General features: G+C 44.5%; 1 protein-coding gene across 1 annotated transcript in view; it reads right to left on the bottom strand.

The window, feature by feature from the left end:
- The window catches only part of CLYBL (citrate lyase beta like), a 146,917-nt gene extending 125,025 nt beyond the window's left edge, over positions 1–21,892 (bottom strand). Inside the window, exons 1-3 of the mRNA XM_010578340.1 lie at positions 21,807–21,892; positions 13,105–13,276; positions 12,189–12,301 (exon numbers count right to left, since the gene is read on the bottom strand). Coding sequence (XP_010576642.1) covers positions 12,189–12,301; positions 13,105–13,276; positions 21,807–21,892 — 371 coding nt within the window. The remainder of the gene's footprint in view (positions 1–12,188; positions 12,302–13,104; positions 13,277–21,806) is intronic.
- Positions 21,893–21,921: the final 29 nt, after the last annotated feature.

Below are 21,921 nucleotides of genomic sequence, written 5' to 3'. Positions count from 1 at the left end.
AATATGGCCTTCTCAAAAGGTTTGAAAATGGTACTTAAAAAAAACCCCAAGAAGTGCAGGAAATCTAATTCATAGAAATTATGGACCCAAGGAAGTCAACGCTATGACTTCCAAATGCAGCGTATTGTTTTGAAATACAAGTGCAGCAAAACTCCTCTGATGCAGATTTTTTTATGCCTGCAGTCTGTGCTTTGGGTCATTTTATATGTTGAAGTCTGTAGCTTCTGGCAGCTATATGCCCATATTCAAGATGAATTACCATTACTTTTCTCTGAAAACCTTATAGCACTTGAGCTCCTGGCAAACTGCGCTGAGACTCACACAATAAAAATTTGGGGATTAAGGATAGATTAGTCCATGGACACTACCTGCTGTCTTTCCACGTTCTGGAAATTTCTCAGTCAGCTTGAGAAAAACTGAAATGGTCACGTTAATGACAAAACACTTGATGCTACAAAACACTGTTTCGGGTTTGTGTGGCGGGGGTTTGGTAGCAGGGTAGGGTCCGCAAGGCCGGTTCCTGCTGGAAGCTGCTGGAAGCTTCCCCGGCTGGGAGCCGGACCCGCCTCTGGGAGAACAGATTCCAGAGGGGAAACCTGCTGGGAGTCGGGGGATTGGGGTGTGAGAGGAACCCCTGTGCGGGTACCGAGGTCAGGGAGTGAGGGGAGGAGGTTGATCCCCACGGAGGGGAGCGGGGGAGCAGATGCCCACCTGCAGCCCGGGGAGAGAGGAGCCCACGCCGGAGCAGGGGGTGGGTCCCCCCCAAGAGGGCCGCCGCTCCCTGGGGAAGCCCACGCTGGGGCAGCCTGGGACTGAAGGACCGCGGCCTGCGGGAGGGACCCGTGCTGGAGCAGTTCGTGAAGGACTGCAGCCCGTGGGAGGGACCCCACGGCGGAGCAGGGGCTGAGCGCGGAGTCCTCCTCCCCCTGAGGAGGAAGGAGCAGCAGAGACAGCGTGTGGAGAACTGACCGCAACCCCCATTCCCCGTCCCCCTGCACCGCTGGGGGGAGGAGGGAGAGAACCGGGAGTGGGGGTGAGGCGGGAAGGAGGGAGGGCTGGGGGGAAGGTGTGCTAAGGTGTGGGTTTACTTCCCAATATCCTTGTTTTGATTTGATTGGTAACAAATTAAATTGATTTTGGATTTTTTCTTCCCCAAGTTGAGTCTGTCTTTTGCCCATGATCATAACTGGTGAGTGATCCCTCCCTGTCCTTGTCTTGACCCATGAGCTTTTCTTTACATTTTCTCCTCCCCATCCCACCTGGGTGGGGGAAGGAGTGAGCGAGCGGCCGCCTGGTGCTTTGTTGCCAGCTGGGCTTAAACCACGACAAACATGTTATGCTATATCTTGAACACTATAAATATACTTTCCTAGCTGCATAAAAGTTGCACCATTATTGAGGTAATGTGATACATTATGCGCATTTCACAGTTTTTGAGTGAAAATGTAAATGTCAGCATATTATTGCCCATATCAAGAACCTGTAGTCAGATATTAATAGCTAGATTTATCTTTTGAGTATTCTAGGCTTCTTAGAACATCATGTCAGTTAGAGATGAACTCAGGCCCCAAAATTCTGGAGGAATTGATTTTGATTTTTCAGTGCTGCCTATGAAACAGATAGGATAGCTATAAGTTTATTTCCTCAACAACCTTTTGTGACAATACTCCTCATCAGGTATTCTACCCATCTCTTGCAACTTGGAGGACTCCCCTCAGAAGCTACATCTGTGAGCTAATACTGCATGAGGACCACATCCCCGCCAGCAGTACTGGTAGACAGCTCTGGTCCTTGCTTGGGAGGGATGCCATTAGAAGGCTGTCCAGATCGTCAGATAGCTACTGGACATTGTTGTGAAATGCAAGATTTGGAAGCTCGAAATCCTCCCTTCTGATTTTAGGCAAGATGAATAGAACAGCTGGCTCCTTATCTTACCTTGGTGTAAATTAAACTTCATAGATGCTTAACAATTTGATCGTGTTGTGACTTTTTCAAAAGATGTTTTGGGTTGGGGCAGAAGGATGCAAAGGAGACGTGGTGGTTCCAAAGGTATTTCAAACTGGACAAAGGCCAGCGTGGACAAAGCCCAAGCTTGAGGAGATGAATGGAGCTCTGACTGACAGCTCCTCTCAATGCCTGCTCTTCTTTTGAAGTAGTAGGCAAAGAAAAGATGACCTTGGCAGGGAAACTTGGAATTGAGTTTTGCTTAAAGATTGTGATGGTCTCGCTTCTCAAGCATTGTTAATACTCCAGTGTACTATCAATTACTTCTAACTGGTCCCTGGTGTATGACAACCTGATGGATTTCTGCATGCAGCTCCAGAGCCAAAAAAAACATAAGCATGGGCTTTTTGCTTAGAAAAGGGCAATTGGGTTTTATAATTTAGGATCAAGCCTCTATGTAATTGCACCTTAGGACATAACTGAAGAGACATACCACTGCATTTTCTCCTGCCTCAGTATCACAAATCAGGCTTCCCACACTCTTTCAGAAAACCTGATACAGAGACTTTTCTGTCATTCAAAAAGAAATTAATCATCTGTCTGCAGAAGATACTATCTTTTCACATTCCAGTGTAAATTTGGCCGGACCAGAGGTTTTCTGTAAAAAACCAGCTGTCCTCAGTCAGACAGACACTATAGCTAGAAGTATGAAGAGCAACAAACCTAGAAGAGCTGAAAGGTAGTTAATGAGGATGACCAATGTCTCTGATTTTATGGGTTGCCTTTGCTAGAAAATATGTAGGGCAGATGATCATGGCCAACATGAAAGAATATATATAGGTTTTGTACAGGGTAAAACTTCTTCCAGCAGGGTTTGGAGTATAATCAGAAGCTCATATAAAATGCAATATACGGAGATCTTTGACAGACAAAACTAAAAATCTTACTGCCATGAGTGGAAAGTAAAAGCATGCTGCTGGTGACAACATCTGATTAAGATGTGGTGACAGATTTCTTTAAGACGTATCCAACAGAAATCCTCAGGGCAATCCCTAAATACAAATGGATGTAGTTCTCATTGAAAGTCTTTTCTTCCCGGTCCACAGGTGAAATAGCATCAAGTAAAAACATTTTGCCCTCCTAGAGTTTCCCACAACCCTAATATTAAAAAAAAAAAAGCACAACCCCCCGAAAAAAACCTCAATCGCTCTGCCTTTCCTGAGGTTCAAAGACTGAATGCCCATTCTGTAGATACATTTGCCAAAGGTGGAGGTATTTCAGGTTGCAAGAAACTGTATTAATTAGACCAGGCTTCTCTTCTGGGTGGCTGCTTTGCCTGTCGGTATCTCTGGGAAGCACTGGCTCATCTTTCTCCTTGTACAGGAGCATGGCTGAGCTGAGAAACCCCTATCACCTACCAGCACCACTGGTCACCAAGGGCTGATTTTGGCCCTGGGCTGAGAGCATGCAAAAGTATTTTCAGGCACCTCAAACAACTGCTTACAGTACGACCAGCATGTAGGTGATGAGCTCGGAGTTCGCAAAACAGATTTTGCCATTTTACATTAAAAATACATGTAAGCTGTCAGCTTTTCCCAACAGCTGTGCCTTTTACTAGAATAGCCTACACCTGCTTTTGAATATTCCTTTATTATTTTCACTGAACAGTAAAACTCCAGTAAAAATACAAGCCTTGAGTGGATCTATAAAGCCAGGAAATGCAGTAAAATGTCACTGCCATGTCACAGAATTGCTTTACTACTTAACACTGCACAAGGAGTATGTTTTCATAGTTGTGTTGAGTTTTAGCTACCTGGCTCCTACTGACTTTAATGGGAATCACACAGCTAAAACTCCATGCACCACTTTGATACTTCAAAGCAATTTTTCAGTCCCCTGGAGAAGGTCATAGAAATATTAAAAACTAAAGCATTCTCCAAGGATCTCAGATTAAAGACTTGCATCAGACTTTATAAAAGTGATTGGTCAAATACATAATGTACTCTTAATGTTCTAGCTCCTGGTTTGTTTTCTTTAGAAAGAACCTTTGTGATGCTTTTCACAAAAGGCAATATAAAGCGTAAAGAAGAGCACAGCAAGGCATAACATGAACAAGAACACATACAGAAGAGTTACTTGATAAATTTTTACAGTACTAAAGAATTACTACTTAGGTTTTTGAGTATTATGAGCAAATTCAGGGCAATTCTTAATTAAGTCATTGTTACAACTCTGTGCCAGTTGATTGCAAGCAATACTGTAACACAAATATTTCTATTCCCTTTGGCATGTTCCCTGTCCTCTTTTGTCCCCACAATATACAATTTGGCCATAAAATTCCATTTCCATATTACTTTCCTAAAGTGGGTTGACATAACTGCTCTTGCAGACCCAAGCACACACCTCCTTTCCTCTGTAGTTGGTTACCAGAAATACGCAACCTTCTTGCTGTTCAGAGCTCTGACATCTTCATAACCCCATTAGACTTGCCACACGGAAGGCAAATTGTATCTACACTATCAGCTGTACAGACAGACAGTGAGTAAAAGAGTTAAAAAAGATGATAAAGTAAACATTAATTCAGGAAATTTGTATTAAATTTCTCTTCAGGTTACTAAGGCACAAGCAGCAACCAATGTCATAAACTAATTGTTCATTTGGTGGTGTTACCAAAAAATGGTATTTATTTATAAAATCACCTAGTAATATGATAACCTCAATAAAAATAAAGTGCTTAACAGAATGTAAACAGCATAGTCTTGCCTAGGTCCGTCCTTTATACTGAACTAGATATCTCATGTTTAAATTTTAAATCTGCATAAGCAAAATTAGAAAAAAGCAAATGCCCATCAAAAAAAAAAAAAAGTATTAAACTCGCAGCAAGTGCCTACCATACAGTGATGAAATATCTTCAGCCTTCCACCTGGAAGCAAACTGAGAAGCTCACTAGCCACACCAGTTCTCCCGACCTATTACATCCTGCATAAAAGCACTGTCAAGGCATGTGGAATAAAACCATATTTATTACCAGATAACCCCCAATATAATCTCACAAAAGATGTGAATGAAAATAAATATAAGCATGTGTAAATAGACACACACACTTAGAAGTGGACAGGCATACCCCTCTAACACCTCCAAACTATCACGTACATACATTTAAAGAGAAACAGTATATACATTCACACAATAGGTTTCTGTAAAACCGGAGTTTTTATCTACATTTCCGTCATACCTACATACAGTTGTCAAGTTACAGACCAATTAAGCTGAAAGAACCTTCCACTAAAATCTTGAGCACAAACCAAAGCACCGGGATGACGTGAAGTAAGTGTTACCATCCTAGCCAATTCGCATGAAAAATGACTGTGGCAATATCATCACACTATAGGCATCCTAAAACAAAACAGGTCACGTTTTGCTTTTTTTGTCACAGGAAAGGCAAATTGATGCATAATTAACAATTGGCCGATGCAAATTCTTTTACATCTTTTAATTGGTGTTAATTAGATTAGAAGTAAATTTTCTTTTATCTCGCCATTCTAATGCGAACTAATCTTCTCAGCAGCATGTCAAAGTTTCCCTTTTAATTAAACTTTTCAGCTGGGAACTTCAGCAGCACTCAGGCAGCAAAAGATATAATTTAAGGCACATGAATTGTGCTAGGTTTTATGAATGGAACATCGAAAATTTAAAGCAATGATTAAAAAGGCTCAGCAGAAGGTCAGAAATCTGAATTCTGTGGAGGCAACGGTGAGCTTTTAAAGCTGCTCTGAGAATGCGACTACAGCACTCTCCAGCCACCCCTTCCACATCCAAATCCATCCTTTAACAAAGGAAAACTACCCCAAATGTGAAACATCTTCTGTGAATTAACTTCCCCCTTTCATACTGCTTCCCCCAAAATATTGCAGCTCCTCTAAAATTGTTAACGTGCAGAATAAACCACAAAATACATTTAATATCTTTTATGGGAAGTTGACCTGAAATAAAATTTTATGTAGTTAAGGACTTTTGATAGTTCTTCGTCCAACTTTTTTCTCTCTCTATGGGGCAATGGTGATTGAAACCTGATGTCTGCTGCACAAAAAGGCCATAAAATGTTTTTACGCAGAAGTAAAACAGTAGCCATTAAGTTTTGCTATGATGTTTGAGTAGATATGCAGCATGAAAACATGATAAAAGAGCCATAAACTGATTGTGATCAAATGCAATTACAATGACTTCTCTCCAATGAATGACATGTACTAAATGCAGTTACAGTTCCTTGCAAAATTACTTTGGGCAAAGGACCAAGAAAACACTATATCCTCTTTACAAACGGCAGCTTGCCAGGGAAATCGCAAACACACAAGCTTTAATATCGATGGGCAAAAAGCACTTGGGAACTCATTAGGAAAAGGTTAAAAAGACTTACTTGTGAAAGACAGCTTTTTTGCGATTAGAGCAGCATCCCAAAGAGTCCAGCATTTGGGGTGTTGGGAAGAAGTGCTCTCGGAGGAAGGAGAGAGGAGCCCTAGTAAGGGTGGGAACCCTTTCTCCTCATCACGTTTTGACCCCACGACAAAGGTAAGCTGCAGAAAAAAGCAACTTGTTTCGCAGTCTTTTCTATTAAAGTTTTATATCCTGCGTGACAAAGGACTGGTGAAAATGGGAACCCTAGCCTAACAACACAGATTTTGCTAGGAAGAAAGTCCTTCAGCCCTGGAAACAATTAAGATAAAAGCCAATACAATTTGAAATCAAATGAAGTGGGCTCTTTTTTAAAGGTGGATAGGAACTGGGATTTTGGGAGTTTCATCCTTTTGATTGTGTTTTGGGTTTTTGATTAGATAACCTGGTTTAACTTTTACTCATCAAAAGGATATCTATATTCTGAGTAGTCAGATCAAACCCCTGGATTTCCCGTCGGGTAGACTCCAAGGAGAAGACACCCTCAGGTGATTGATGTGCCAAAAGGTGGCGAGCAGCGCCAGGTCATTCTCTGGTTAACAAGATTTAAGGAAGATGGCGTAGAGATATTCCAAGTAATTTCTGTGCCAAAACCAAACATAACATTTTAACGTGTCAACAGCAGTAATTTCCTCCTGGGTGAAACTGCCCTGAAGTATTGTGAAAAGTGCAAACCTAGTAGCATCATTTTCTATGTCTACCTGGAAATAAAGGGAATTGGAACTAAGAGTTTCCTATGGAATATAAGGCATTTTACTTCATATAGGAAGAACAAAACAGAGTTGAAGCTACAGATGTAACTTTGCCTGTATTTGCATTTAATAAAAGAGAGTGAAAAAAGCTACCAAACTATCACTTTCATTGCCTAAGAAACTTTGATTACTATGTTTTAGGGGCACCTAGGAGATGCGGAAGTAACTGCTGATGCTTAGTACAGGCATTTAATGGGCTACCAAAACTTAGGTATTACGATAGCCAGGAACAAGCTGAGGAGAGAACCGAACCTCCTTAGTGAAGGGATAAACTCCCACCACACCACCAGGATCCATTTTAATGGAAACTTATGATGCTTGTTATTAACAGCTTGTAGAATTGCTACCAAGGTGAATTATTTGTCAAAGAAAAAAAAATTAAATACTAACCAGGATTATTCTAATCTAATGCTAACAATGCACAGTGGTTAGTTTTTATAGCGGGGCTCAGGTTAAGGGCTTATCAGTTCTTCTTACATAAACTTCAGGTTTTATAACATGTAAAAATTAACTGAACGCTTCAATGCTATAGAAGGTATCATCATACACACCTCTTAGTATATGGTAGAGTACAAATCAGAAAGGAGAGAAAAAACCCTTCCTAACTACAGCACTCTTAGCCTTTCTGAAAAATGTCATGCTAGATACCAATATCACCAGTAAGAGTGAGGAAACACACAGTGACTCAAACTCCCTGCCCCAGAAAGCCAATAAATCTCTCCTCCTAAAAACCAGAGCCCGCTCAGCCTTCTCCTGCCTTATTAAATCATAAACCAAAAGCAAACGTCAAAGCACTGCTGCAACTTCATATAATTACTATGAGACCTCCTAGACTGTGGTATAAGCACAAGGAGGAAAAATTGTACATGAAAGAGGTGATGTTCACTGCTCCAGAAGCAGTGCTGGGACGCAGCACTGGGGTTTGGTGCTGAGGCACCTCCCTCCTCAAAAGAGCATTTATTCTTTTAATCCTGTACATTAGCTGTTTAATATTAATTATCAGTTTTGCAACAGTGACCTCCAGTCAGTAATTACTAACAGTAATTAAATTCAACTGAAATTTAACAAGGGGATATGTCTGTACCAAGATGTAGTGCTCTCAGAATAAAAGCCTTCTACAGCAGTGTGTTAAATAATAGAAACTACAGTGTATTTAAAAATGGGAACATTCAGACTGATGATACACCCACCCACCCACACATTTATCAATATGAATATAACACATTCACTTTATTATAGCTGCAAATTCACTTTATACATGTGTTTGTCTAAACTCAGTTTATAAATACCTATATATGTATTAGCAAAATTTCCAAGCATGTCCTGTGCTGCAGCTAGTAGGACACTTATTTTCAAGGAAACATGAAATCTAGCTAAGTCTTACCACTGTATAAGTCACTCCTTCAAACACTACACTTTGACTATTTGAATACTGCCTGTGTTTCATAATAGGCACATTTTCATTTTAGTAGAAGGTACTCCTTAATACCGTCTACCATACACTTGGCCAGTGGTGTCTGATTACGTACATTTACCTGATTCCAAGCAGACTCCAGGAAAGTGGCAGAAAAAGATCTCTTTCCCAGAAGTAAATTTTCCTTTTAAAGTGTGTTAATGTGGTGAAGAATAGTTCTTCCTCTAGGCTTTTAAGAAGAACCAAAATTCATCACCACTGAACTTCTACTCCTCAGGTAAGTGCAAATTGGTCTTGAGCACCTTGGGCTTCTTATTTCCCATGAACTGGTCCTCAGTGGCGTTGTGCATGACGGGTGAAACATGAAACAGTGGTGCTAACAATTAAGACTTTACAAGGTGGAAACACAGTATGAAGAAGGAGTGACAGAGCCTGATGCTACCCAGCATCCCCCAGTAATGGAAAGAGTTAGACATTTGCTTTGCCAGTGTTTAACATAGCATGAGCACCACAATTTCTTTGCAAAGGGGAGGAAAGCCCTAGAAACCCTGGTTGACTCCAGGGACACCAGAGGGAGCTCCCACTTCTCCTGGTTTTTTGAAAGCTGCGCTTCCACCTCCACCAAACCCACATAACCTAATAAACAATATGCAGTAACATCCAAAAATAACCTTCAAGTGGTTGTGCAACAGCGCTTGGTCAAAGGGAACAGCAGCAGCGGTTCAAGGATTTTGATGGGCTATATTGATGTCTGCAGCAAAGCTAGAGCTAGAGCTGCATGGACCATGCAGTATCGCTTCTTCCTTCATTTCAAAAAAACGAGGAACTGATAGCAGCCTGCTGCAAACATGAAAATTAACACAAGTGTTGGACTTGCAAATAGTATTTAAACTCTTCCAGAAGAATGACCACTTTAAAATAAAAATTGAGGAGAAGCCAGCAGAGAAACATCTGACTCTAAAGAATTACTGTAATTTCATCATTTAATTCTCGAAACCTCTGGACCAATGTCTGCTTCTTGAAGAAAACCCTTCAGCTTTCTCTTACTAAATACTTGGCCATTATTATCTTGGCCATGCCACTGGTGTCTGGACATAAGATCCTGAAAAGGTAATGGGGGTATTTGTCAGGCATCGAAAAACTCCCTTTTGATGGGAAATGGAAGATTTGGTGTGACTGAAGCTTATATGGTGATAGTGAAAATCCCCCATGCGAGCTATAAAATATCCACGTGCACCAAAATTCTGTTTTCTTTATGGAAACTTTTTGCTAAGCCACTGCTGTCAGAGGACGATACAAGCAGCACCGTGCTGCTACCTCCCATGTCCAGTATCTGCTGGTGAGTCTCTCGCCACCCACTCAGCCCTCACCAAACTACCTACTCCAAACCAAAATGATCTTTGGCACACGCGAGTAAATTGCTGCAGCACAGACATATCTGGACAGTAATTAATCACTTTGAATGCTCAATGTGTTTGGATATAAAATTAAGAAAGTCGGGTTGTTAAAAAATGACAGATTTAAGCACCATCTGGGCTCTGTGGCCACAGTGGCGAGAATTCCAAAGGAAGGCTTAACAGTGCATGATCCGAGAATCCCATCTGTCTCAGCTGAAACGAAACAAATAAATAAATAAACCGGCAGCCTCATTTACAAGGTTTTCCCAAGTTTCCCAATTTAAAAATCAGCTTGCAATAGGAAAGCATATAGAATTAAAGGCACTACATCTTCAAAATGTGTCTCGTGCCTTTTACATAAATTATTACTGTATTGTACCTCTATGGAAAAATCTCTCTATAGGTATACCTATACAGAGCAAACATTTTGAGATGGCATTTCCTGGTGTGAGTATGTGTTCGTAAAAATATAGCGCTAGTAAGGAATCGATGTGATATGACTCTTCAGTTGATCTGGGGAAGCCAAAGTCCCTTTCTGGCACCCACAATCTCCCTCAGCTCTTTCCCCAAGCCACCGCTCACCTGCACCCACCCCGCAGCAGCTCTGCCTGGGGATGAAATGCAGCCTCCTTGGCTCCCAACAGACCTCCCTCCAAGGGCAGAAGCCACTCAAACTAAAGTCACCTGCAACTAGTTAACCTGCAGGATGTCTTCAATAAAACTTGCCTGGCACGGAAAAGGTAAATAAATCAATCATCCGAGACAGATGAACACAGAATATGAACAAATATTCTATTTGCCTCGGAAAAACTTAGCCAGGTGGGGTTTAAGTTTAGAGGTTAACCCCAGGAATACCCTGGCGAAGTCCCCAGGAGTTTTTAAGTTTGGTCCGAGTGCCCCCCTCCACCCGGCTGAGCACCAGGTGGGTGGATGCGCGGACGCCGTCTGGTTCTCAAACGTCTTTGTGTCCCCCCCCGTGCTCAGGACGGTGCTTTCTGTGTCGAGGCGCCTCTTTTTGCTCTGCAGGAAAGATGGGACATTCCGTCCTCGGTGACTTCGGCCCTCGGCACGTACCCCAACCCCCACGCTGGCCCAGCCCAAATGCAGCTCACCCGAAGGAACGGAACCCCCCAAATCAGCGCCTGTCAAAGCCACGCTGCCTCTTCCTGCCCCAAAGCCACACGCTCGCTTTTCCTGCAGGTTGGGGCAATGGAAAGATTGCCATGGACATCCGTGGGACTTTTCCGAGGTCTTGGGAAATGGGCTTCTCCAAGGGGACTGAATCTGCCCCTCCAGTCAATGAGTGACCACCGCCTCTCTCACATTGCCACTCTTCACTAAAACTGAGTCCTCCTTCTCACCCTGCCTACCTCCAGCAGCTGGAAGAAGCTCCCCAGACATGTCAGCGGGAGATATGTCCAAAAAGTACAAGTTACTAGTTTTAGACTTAAATAAAAGACAGCATCACACTGTATAATAGCATAGCTTCTTTCAAATAGAGACACTTGTGTCATGGCCTAATCCTGGAAAGATTTTTTCCGGTATCTTGATTTTACCTTCAATAGATCTCTTTGCATTTGTAATATGGAATATGTGCGTACATTTTGCTGGATTCATAATGTAACACTTCTTTGGCTCTGCTCTGCTCTTATGCTTCAATTTCCGCTGGATGTTTTTGTAGGAGAATTATTTGGAACCAAATGGATGAGCAAATAGGTAATATATTCTCTCACTTAAAATTGCTTTTAAATCAGAGGCACTAAGCTTGCTTATTCTTCCCTTTTTTTTAATTTGTTGTGTAGTTTGTGGGGCTCTCCTTTGAGAAAACTCATGCAACACCTGCGGGCATTACCGAGAGCTCACCAAAAATGTGATACATGTAATGAACTTCCACATAGCTCCATACAGAAAACTGCCATACGTTAAAAAGTAAACAGACCGCACTATTTTCCAAGAAATACAATTTTTTTCTAGGAATTTGCTACGAATTATAAAGTATAGAAATAAAAAGGGGAAAATGAGATCATTCTTCAATCTTCTTTCAGTAGATATCTAGCAGGAACATGAACTCTGCATAACCACAGAAATGAAAGCGCAGGTCAAGGAATCTGGAAAACACGCGCACGAGAGCAAGCCTCTGTAAAACAAAACCACGTCAGGGCCTGAAGCTGGCAAGCGGCAGGCAGCCGCCGCTCCACCGAAGCCGCTCGGCCGGGAAGGTCTCAGCACCTCCGACGGTTGGGCTCCGGGGACCCGTAAAGGTAAGCCGGCGAGGACTGCCCCGCTACTCCGCGCTCCTCGAGACGCTGCGCGCGGGCTCCTCTGCTGCCGTCGATCCGCTGCTAAAATAAACGAGGTCTATAGGAATAATAACAGAAGTGCTGTACGTGGAATTGACGGGCAGGCTACGTCCCAGGTGATGGGGACTGCCGATGGCGAGCGCAGCACCGGGGTGTGGAGGGCGACCGGCGGAGGTGGCCTCGGCATCCCTACGCACCCTCCCTGGGAAAACGGCTTATCTGAGGCACTTTGAGACGCTCTACTTCTGGAAGATGACAACGAACGCAAAGTATTGACATAATTGTAATTCACGTTTTCCATCAACAAAAAATACTTCTCGGCATACACTACATCTGTTTATGAATTTCCTAGTAGTCAGACAAAAGAGGTGTTTGTTCTCACCAGATGTTGCATAAAAATGAATACGCTTCCCAAAAATGGGAATCTATTTTTTTCTCTAGAAATAAATCAGCACCTAGTCACAAATTTTTCTTTGTCTATCAGTTTTGTAAGCTTTAAAATAAGATGAAAATGTATCTTTTTATCTGTAGATTTTCGAAGTGATATAAAACCTTTGTAGTGTAAAAATAGGCACAGAGCATTTAAAATAGGCTGAATTACTAGAATATTATTGGATGGCCTCTTAAATGTAATATTTTCACAACATGGTAAAGTGAGCTACGCTATTAATAACATACATTTTATCCCTCTATAATTTCGTCTTTATCACCCTGGTTCCTTCATTATTAAGACTAGATACTGTTTTTCATACGTGCAAAACCGGTACAAGTTTCCCGGTGAGAGAGGTTTTGTACCAGTTAGGTAAGAAAATAATGAATCGAACTTAATCCTCATCACCACACACCTTCTCGGGGACACGATCCCCAGAAAGGGGAAACGTTTTCACGTTGTGCTGCTGTGGGGAGGGCGAGCCGTGCTCGGCGTGCGCCGGAGTGAAGTCAAACGGCCTACGGGCTACTGATCGGTTTGCACTGCGTTCGGTATCTGCTTCTCCGCTTACGGAACAGCTGTGTAAACTGAAGGGAAGGGAGAGCGGCAGGGTTTTAGGCTGGGGATTGAGAGAGGAGCGCACACTGGAGGGGACCCAGGGAAGCGGGACCTGGTGCTGTGGCGGGGCAGGCGGTCCGGCCGCGGCTCCGATGCTGGAAACCCAACATCCCTCTGTTACCTCCACGGAAAGCAAAAGCAAAGCACCTTGGGCTGTGGGATGCACATAGGGATGCAACGGGAGCCAGCGCTGGGGAGCACGAGGAAAACGGCGGGGGGGGGAAGAGCGTAGCCCAGCTCGGCCAAATTATTTCGGAGAGGGCATGGCACGTGGGGCTGCCAGAGACAAAAGCGTTGCTCCGGATAGCGGGTTTTGGACATGGAGAATGCCCGTTTCAGAGCATCACCGTGGGCAGGCGCACCTCCAGCGGGCGCTTTCCGTGTCCGGCGGGCGGCTGCGGGGCCGGGGAGCCGGAGCGGGATGGGACGGGCAGCATGCGGGGCCGGCCAGGAGCACGCGGAGCCTGTGCCCTCCTACAAAAGGGATGGTTTTCTCTATTTTGGGCTTGCGACTGTTTTGCAGTCCTTGGGCAAACCGCAACCTGCCTGCGTCTTGCAGGTTTTCAAGCAATAAAAGGGCATGAAATGCGTGTCTGCCTGGCAGTGCTATGCACTTCCAGGAGGAACTGTAAATACTTCAAGACTGTTGGATGAAAGGAGTAAAAATATAATCACCATAAAGCAAAAACATGTAAGTGCTTTCCTTATGGGGAATGCTTCTCGTTTTACATAAATTTTCTATGCAAATTAACCCGGGGTGATTCTAGCCACACGAAAAAAAATTAGATCTCATTAAATGTTCACTTTGCATTTAATGCTGAAATCGGCTGGGCGACGTTTCTAAAGAGTTCGACTGCAAGAAGTAAACTTGAGGGAGTAAAAGGTAAAAGAAAAGCCTTTCCTTAGCACAGAACCCAAATTATGGTGAAATCGAGTTAAACAACAGCATGTGTCGGTGCTAATTTCCACTCTCGGAGGCAAATCATTTCTGAAATACCCCAAACTCGCTGTAATTACCCAGCCGACGTTGGCTGCCTAAGACCAGGCACGGCACCATTTCGGCAACGAACCTTTACAGAAGCGGCGAAGCCACCGAAGTTATATGAAGATTAATAGAAATCTGAACCGCGCTACATCTTAAATAAACAAAAGCTTTTGTAGCGGCGCTGAAAGGCCCATAAAAGTAAACTACAACCTCGGCAAAGCCTTTTAAACTGACAAAACAGCACGGCAGAGGTCAGGGAGGCAGGCAGGTCAGCAAAGCCCTGCGTGCAAGTTTGGGGGTCGGTCCCATTCCCCGCTCGCGCGGGGGCCTCGCCGGGGCCATGGAGAAACCCCACCGCCGCTCCTCCCTCCGCTGGAGCAGGAACACTTGAACTGCCCTTCTGCCTCAACAAAACTTTAGTTTGCTGATTGGGCACGAAACAAAAGAAAGACAGCGGGACGCGATTTATAAGGGGGCAGGGTAGGCTGACATGCTATTGTACTCCAGAGGTATCCACAAGCTGTTAATTCCATTTTAACATTGTTAATAAGACTGTTAACACATCTGACTTTGTTTAGAGACTTTGAAAACATCAACAAACTAAAGAAAAAAAAAAAAAACCCCCAAAAAACCCCCCCCCCCCCCCCCGCCAGAAGTAAAATACGATCTTTTCGAATAGCATCAAACGTCCAAACGTGACGCTTCTGCCTGTCCGGACCTGGCAGCGAGGAGGAGGGACGGCAGGGAGGCTCAGGGACGGGCGTCCACGTACGCTTCATCCTCTTGTTAGACTATTTAGCTAATCACATTTTCCAGGTTAAATTTAAAGGACTCGTTTCTAACACCGCCGCTGTTTTGAGAAGGAGAGGGAGTAAACCTGGACTCCCCCCCTCCGCGCACACCTCCTCTCCCTCGCTCGCACTTGCACGCAGGCAAATGTGCAGATTTAATCAGTGTGGAATGTTTTAAATGAATAATTGGGTCTGACAGATTTATTGCAGTTAATTTTGCAATAGAATGGAAAAATGTTTGGATCTCAGCCTTTAAAGTATTAGGAAAACAATTAATCCATCACATAACGGAAATTCCTGTATTACACCCTCATGTCCAATTAAATAATGTCAAATAATCTTACACTGTAAAATGCTGAAAATTGAAGCTCGAAACGTTGGGGGAATATGTTTTAATTTTTTCAGGAACCTCAAAACAAAAATCACATCAAATTAAAATCAGATGCTTTGATAAAAGGTTTTTTGGTTTGTTTTATTAGGAGGAGGAGACTTTTTTTAAAGTAAAAAAAAAAAAAATCTAACAAAGAAAAAAACCCCAGCCTTACTCAAAAACCATTGATTTCCCTTTCGCTCTCCAGCTTCTGCATCAAGAACGCTGTCTTAGCAAGGCACTCTCAAAGCAAACCAAAAACGTTAGGATGAATGAAGTGTGCAGCCGCAGAAAACATCTTTAAAAGGAGATAACCAACACTTCTCTTTTTCAGCAGGCAGAGGGGCTGATTCCAGGGTACTTACTCAGGCACAACTCTCGGAGACTTCAAGCCGTGTTTTGCTTGAATAACGTCCCGTAGGATCGAGTCCCCAGTTTAGGAACAAGTGACAGCAAACTTCTAAGACTGAAAGTAAGCGGGATTCGTTTGTCTTTGTTTACAGCCTAAAGCTGCTAATGCTGTAAAATTGCTTAATGTCACACTCCATCTCCTTTTTATTAAAAGTAAGGTAAAAAAAAAGAAAAAAAAAAAGCCTGCAAATCAAAGAACTTTTCCAGAATAACAAAAACACCGACTTACAAATGTCTTGCCTGCCCCTGAAATTTGAAACTTGGCAAATTCATCCCATTCGGCTGCTGTACAAAAGGTCCCTGAAGCGTGTTACAGTAGGGACCTGCGAGCTTCCCAAATACTTTGGCTGTTTCTAAACTAGGGGAGATGGGGCTGCGGTTTCAGGGCTCCCTCAACTAAAGCGAAATGAAAGCTGTGGTGAAATTTTAATATCGCAGAGGTTTAAGAGGGGCACGTTCAGCTGGTTTTATGGGGGGATTGCCGATGGTCCTGCGGCAGAGGAGGTAGGGAGTGCAGGGACAAAAAGGGATTGGAGCACGTGTCGCTAGAGAAAGGCAGCAAAAAAAAAAAAAAAAAAGTTGGAGGCACTGAAGAAGGAGTTAGTATAAAACAGAAGGAAACATCCTTCTTCCAGTATGTCAACGGCAAAAATAACAAACTGAAATCTCAGGTCGCGTTTAAGGGCAATAAATATTGCAATGCCTTGCTGGCACCTTCGTTAAGGCGCCGTCGGCGTGGCTGGACAGATGAAAATGGGGATTGCACTGAATGAAAGAAGTATAAGACTTGGCCACCACCGTTCAATTTGTTTTTCCAAATACAACACGGTGCTTATTTTGCTGGTTTCTTACAATCTTGACGTTCTGGATACCCACATTGCCACCCAACTATTTCTGTTGCCATAACAACATCAGAAATTTGGTCCTTGATGTCCTTTTTAATAAAATCGTTGTGGGACTTGGGAGCTTTCAAAGGCGGGACAGTTTCTCAATTTAGGCAGCTCACACCTTTCTCACAAGGAGCCTATTTGTTTCTGTTTCCCTAAAAGAAATAATCTCCTAATTTGAAAACGATGTCCCCTGTCCCCCCCCCGCCCTTGACATTGGAAATAGGCCTGTTGCTATAAACAGCTTTTCAGGGGGACTTGGGGTAGGGTTTTCAAGATATAGGCAGCCTACAGCAGCCGGGGGACCACCTCCTAAGGCTTACAAAAAGGAGATAAGTACTGTATGTGCAGCCCAGCATCTGAAATAACGGACAAGTTTTCTCCACCTCCCCACCGGATGGGTTTTAAGACCTTCAAAAATTAAATATACAACCAAAAATTACTTAGAAAGTGTAACAGCGCTGTATATTCCCTATCCGGTCACTTGGGACACCGTCATCCCTCCCATAAGGCGAACGGAGCTCCCTTTGGGAGCTGCCCCTTGGCATGGCTAATATTTTTTTTCTGCTTTCTCAGATCAGCTCAGAATGAGTGGAATACAAAAAAAACCAAACCCACCCTGGGCTCTTTACCATTAAATAAATTGGATTCCCAGCACAAACAGCAAAACAATGGCCAGGAGGATGTGACTAACAAATGCCAAGGGAAGAGTCAAGCTGCCCTCTCTTTGCATATGCAGCGAAACAGAAGTCATTGGGGTTGGGGTTCCCCCTCCCTTATTTAACATATCTGTGCATTTCAATAAGTTGAGAGAAACAATGCCTGGCTTTCAAAAGTTGCAAATTACTGGGAATACATTGCAAAATGTGGATAGCCCATAACATTGGAAGATGTTGAAAAGTATTTATCTTTGGGGGTTTTTTTGTTTTGGTTTTGGTTTGGTTTGTTTTTTTAAGGAAAACGAGAGGGAGAAATCATAATCCTCCAGGGAAATAATCCTGGACGGGGAAGAAACCGTACCCATGAGATAGGCAAGAAACTTCATGGGAAAAAAAAGGTTCAAGTGTATATTTTTTAAAAGAACAAATTTTTACTAGAGCAAATATCCATTTATAGCCTTCTCACTCACTGGTCAAAGCCAGGCAAGCGGTTCCCTCGCTCATGTTCATTGATGATCTTCAGTCAAATGTCAATATTTCTTGCCCTCGCTGCCGATGGCAGGCAGACACCTACACACCTACACAACCGCACTTCCAGGGGGGGGGAAATCCCTTTTTTGCTGTTACCGGTGGCATTTCTATAGTTGCTAAAGGAGTGTAACGGGAATCTCGCCCTTTCCAGGCAGCTGGTTTTGGGTTTTGCAGCCCAAGTTTGGGGGGGGCCGCCACGCTCAGGAAAAGGAGTGTGTGTGTGTGGTGGGGTGGGGGGGTCCCCTCCCCACGCGGGGAAAAAAACTCGACAACCCCCTCGGTAAAACTCCCCCAAACCACCCAACCCCTTAACACCCACGCTTGATGCGTCTATATGGAAACGTCTCTTTTTTGGACACGACGTGGGGTAGCGGGGGGGTCTTCACCCCTGGAGGGTAAACCCCCCACCCCCTCACCCACCCCAGGAGGGGCAGCGTGGAAAGCAGGGGCTCGAGTGACACCCACCGACCCCTCTGCAAAATGCAACCCTGGGGCGGAGAGCCCCCCAAATCCCGACGGGCAGGGGTATGGGCAGCGATGTGGATGGGGACAGGCAGGGATTTGGGCAGGGGGGCAGGCAGGGATGTGTGTAAGGGTGCGGGCGAGGATTCAGGCAATGGGGGGGACAGGCAAGGCTATGGGCAGGCAGGGGTGCGGGCAGGGGGCAGGCAGGAAAGCCATCAGCTCAGCATTCCTGGCTGGCTTTAGATCTCCACAATTGTTCCCCCTTTTCCCTCCCGGCGGGGCGAGGAGGGAAGCAGCCACTTCAAAGAGGAAACTTTCTGCATGAGGCACAGAAGAGAGTTGTTGTCTCTCTGTTACCGGGACTATTATTATTATTAATATTTCAATACTCTCGTTTTTGGTGGTTTTTTTTTTTTTTTTTGTCAGCTTGCTAATGAAGCTGTTGTTATTCCTGGGGAAAGGAGGAGGCAACGCGCAGCGAGGGAGGCGTGCGCGCTGATAACTCCCTTTCCAATTTGTTTTCCCCTGAAGAAAACAGCAAATATCTCTGGCAAAGGAATTGGCCGGCAGCTCTCTGCATCCACAGCTCGTGTCCTCGCCCCGTGGGCCTCCGAGGGTGGCCGGGTTCCCGGGTGAGCCTCTTCAGCCCCAGGCCAACCCACAGCACCTTCTAGCACCTTCTGTCTGAGGATTTTCAAAGGGCTGCACAAACGCTAATTAATTACCCGTGCTCCCTACCCATGCAAACGGAGACCCGGGTATCCATTTTACAGATGGGGAACTGCTTGCATAAGGAGACCCGGCGAGTCACCCCTATCCGTGGTCGAGCCAGAAATTAAAATTCTACTTTTCTCAACTTTAAATACAAAACCCCATTGACCACTGTACCGTTCCAGGGGATGGGGAGAGACAGGCTGATCGGGAAATTAATTCCCCATCTCCTCACGTTCAGCCTAGACACACAAAACCTAACAGAGAGACGTAACAGGGCGCTCCCCTCATATTCACACCCGTTTGCACCGAGTCTTTTAACCCCAAGTGCTCTACGCGGTCAAAACAACACCAAGAAAGAATTAAAAATCATTAGGAGGAGAGGGGAAACTAATGTGAAAAATCTGGGCACACTCATAGCTGCTCAACTGAGCCTTTAACCAGCTGAAGAGCCAGTTTGGTAGAGAGAAAGGAGAGGGATGTCCCTGGTGTTAGGAACTACAAAGGAGGAGACTCCGGCATCAATACAGGCCAGAGTGAGGGAGACAGAGACGGGAGACAAATATTGATGGGAACGGGGGGGGGGTCACGGGGATAGATGGGGACCAGATTTTCCAGGGCAACTGAAGATACAGACAGGCACTCGGCAGGATTTTTCAAAAGCAAATGAGCAAGATAGGTACCTAAATCCCACCGATTCCAATGGACGGTAGGATGTCTAACCCGCTTATGCTCTTTTGAAAATCTCATTAAGCACCAGCTGCATGTTTAGGAACCCAAACACATTTAAAATTTGATTGTAAGGCTCCAGGATAGATAAATTTTAAGAGCAAAGCACTGTTGTGCTGAGGTCAAGAATTAAAAAACGGAGTTAGGTTCCCTCCCTGCCCAAAAAGGAATCGGGTGGTTAAGAAATAGGAGAATATTTCTTTCTATTTAATGAAAAAATTTGGCATTTGCACATTTAGCCTTCCTCCTTCCTAGCTCCTCTCTTTTATCTTTCGTAATAAGCCAACCGGAGTGAGTAGGGATTTAAGGCGGAAAACGAACACCGCTGCCAGGCTCCTGACACAAGCGAGCGAGTGGCGGTGCTGGGGGGGGGACGCACAGGTAGGCACTGGGGGGGACAGGTAGGTGCTGGGCTACACAGTGAGGCAGCGGGGCTGCTGGGGACACTGCTGGGACAGCGGTGTGTCACTGCAAATGCGGGGAGGCAGGAGACGCCAGGCAGGCGTCGGAGAGCAGCTTTGCCATCATGCTCAGATGCAAAACGACGCGACTGAGGACACCGGGTGATGTCCCTTTACTTTCAGGGGCAACTCCGGAAAGGCAGTGTGTTATCGTGAAATGGCTGTATATCGCGCATACACCATTAAGAATTACGGCATTAACAATATATGGATTATTTTTTCTCTGAATCAAGGTTATTTTGCCAGTGTGGGTTTTCCTGTAAATTTTGATGCTTTCATTTATAGTTTTTTAGAAAACTGTTAAGACAGGATTGTTGAGGGAAGGAATGCCAGACTTTCCCATGAGTTCGCTTTAAATATTTAGGTAGCAGCTGTCTCTTGATCACGGACGAACTTTAAAAACCACCAAGTAAAATCTCAACAAACAATTGTGTAAAGACAGAGACTTTCTGAAAGGTTCTTCAAAACCCCCGCTATTTCTAAAGCATTTTAACGCCAACAGCTAAACTGACACAGCAAAACCATTGTGTTTTGCACCAGTTTTGTTTTGCTCTATACAGCTGTGTTTTCACAGATGCAAAACCATGTGTCTTCAGCAAAAGGTCTACTCTTCCCTTCAGATGTGAACGAAGATCAAAGGTTCAAACACAGAAATACAAGCTCCTTTTCCCTTTGGAACATGTTTTTATTTTTTGCAGCGGCTCTTAACCAGAATTTCCATCTGTTGTCCTTACGCGGCGTACAGGTTAACCTTAACAGCCGGGTTTGCGATGCTGTTATCTCAACTAAGAAGCGCAGAGATGAATCACTCTCGCACGTAGGCTCTGAACGTCTCACTGAGCAGCAGAAGCCAGGCTGCCTCAGACAACCGCCTGTCATTTCACAGAGACGACGGCTGAAAGAGACTTGTTCCTTCCTTTCCAACAGAAAATTAGGAATTTCCTGAATGTTGTGCGACTACGGTCGCATTTAAAATTCTCCAGCCCTATTCCCTCTTGTAGTAAACCGGTGTAATTCCTTTGGATTAAAAGGCAGCGTTTCAATTTACAGCACGAGAGATTCAGGCCTACGGCTTTTAGACAGGATCGCTTGACATTTTGTCTCTGCTTCTTCATCAAGCGGGCTGGGAACGCTCTGGGTATAAATGTTTTCCTAGCTGGTTGTAAAAGGTACTAAATTGTTGCTATTTATGTGACTAGCCGGGAACAATTCATCTATGTTTCACAATAACGCCTCTATAAAAAGTAAAGTATCCGCGGCCGTTAAGCCCTAGAAAATAGCACCGAAGCGATGGAAGCAGCTTTCTGGGATCAAAGAAGGTGCAGGTACGGATTTTAAAGGATGACGCAAGCTATAAACATACCTGTGACGGTCTATTTTTACGCATTTACGTATTTCTGCTCGGTACGACGGCAGCAGGACGGGCCTGCCTCTGGGGACGGGGGAGCAGGACGGGGGGGGGGGTATGAGCGCAGCACCGGCCGGTACCGCCGGGCTACCGGAGACCTCTAGGGCCGAAGAGCGGAGGCCAAGGCCGGTGCCCGTCCACCGAGGGGGCAGCCCACCGGGCCGGCGCCGCCGCCATCTCGTTGCCCGCCGCGGCTGCAGGTGCGC

This window comes from Haliaeetus leucocephalus, unplaced genomic scaffold, assembly GCF_000737465.1.
Source record: "Haliaeetus leucocephalus isolate CR32 unplaced genomic scaffold, Haliaeetus_leucocephalus-4.0 Scaffold626, whole genome shotgun sequence".
In the NCBI taxonomy this organism is placed as follows: Eukaryota; Metazoa; Chordata; class Aves; order Accipitriformes; family Accipitridae; genus Haliaeetus; species Haliaeetus leucocephalus.
The sequence above is the reverse complement of the archived record's forward strand: the minus strand, read 5'-3'. Positions and strand labels throughout refer to the sequence as shown.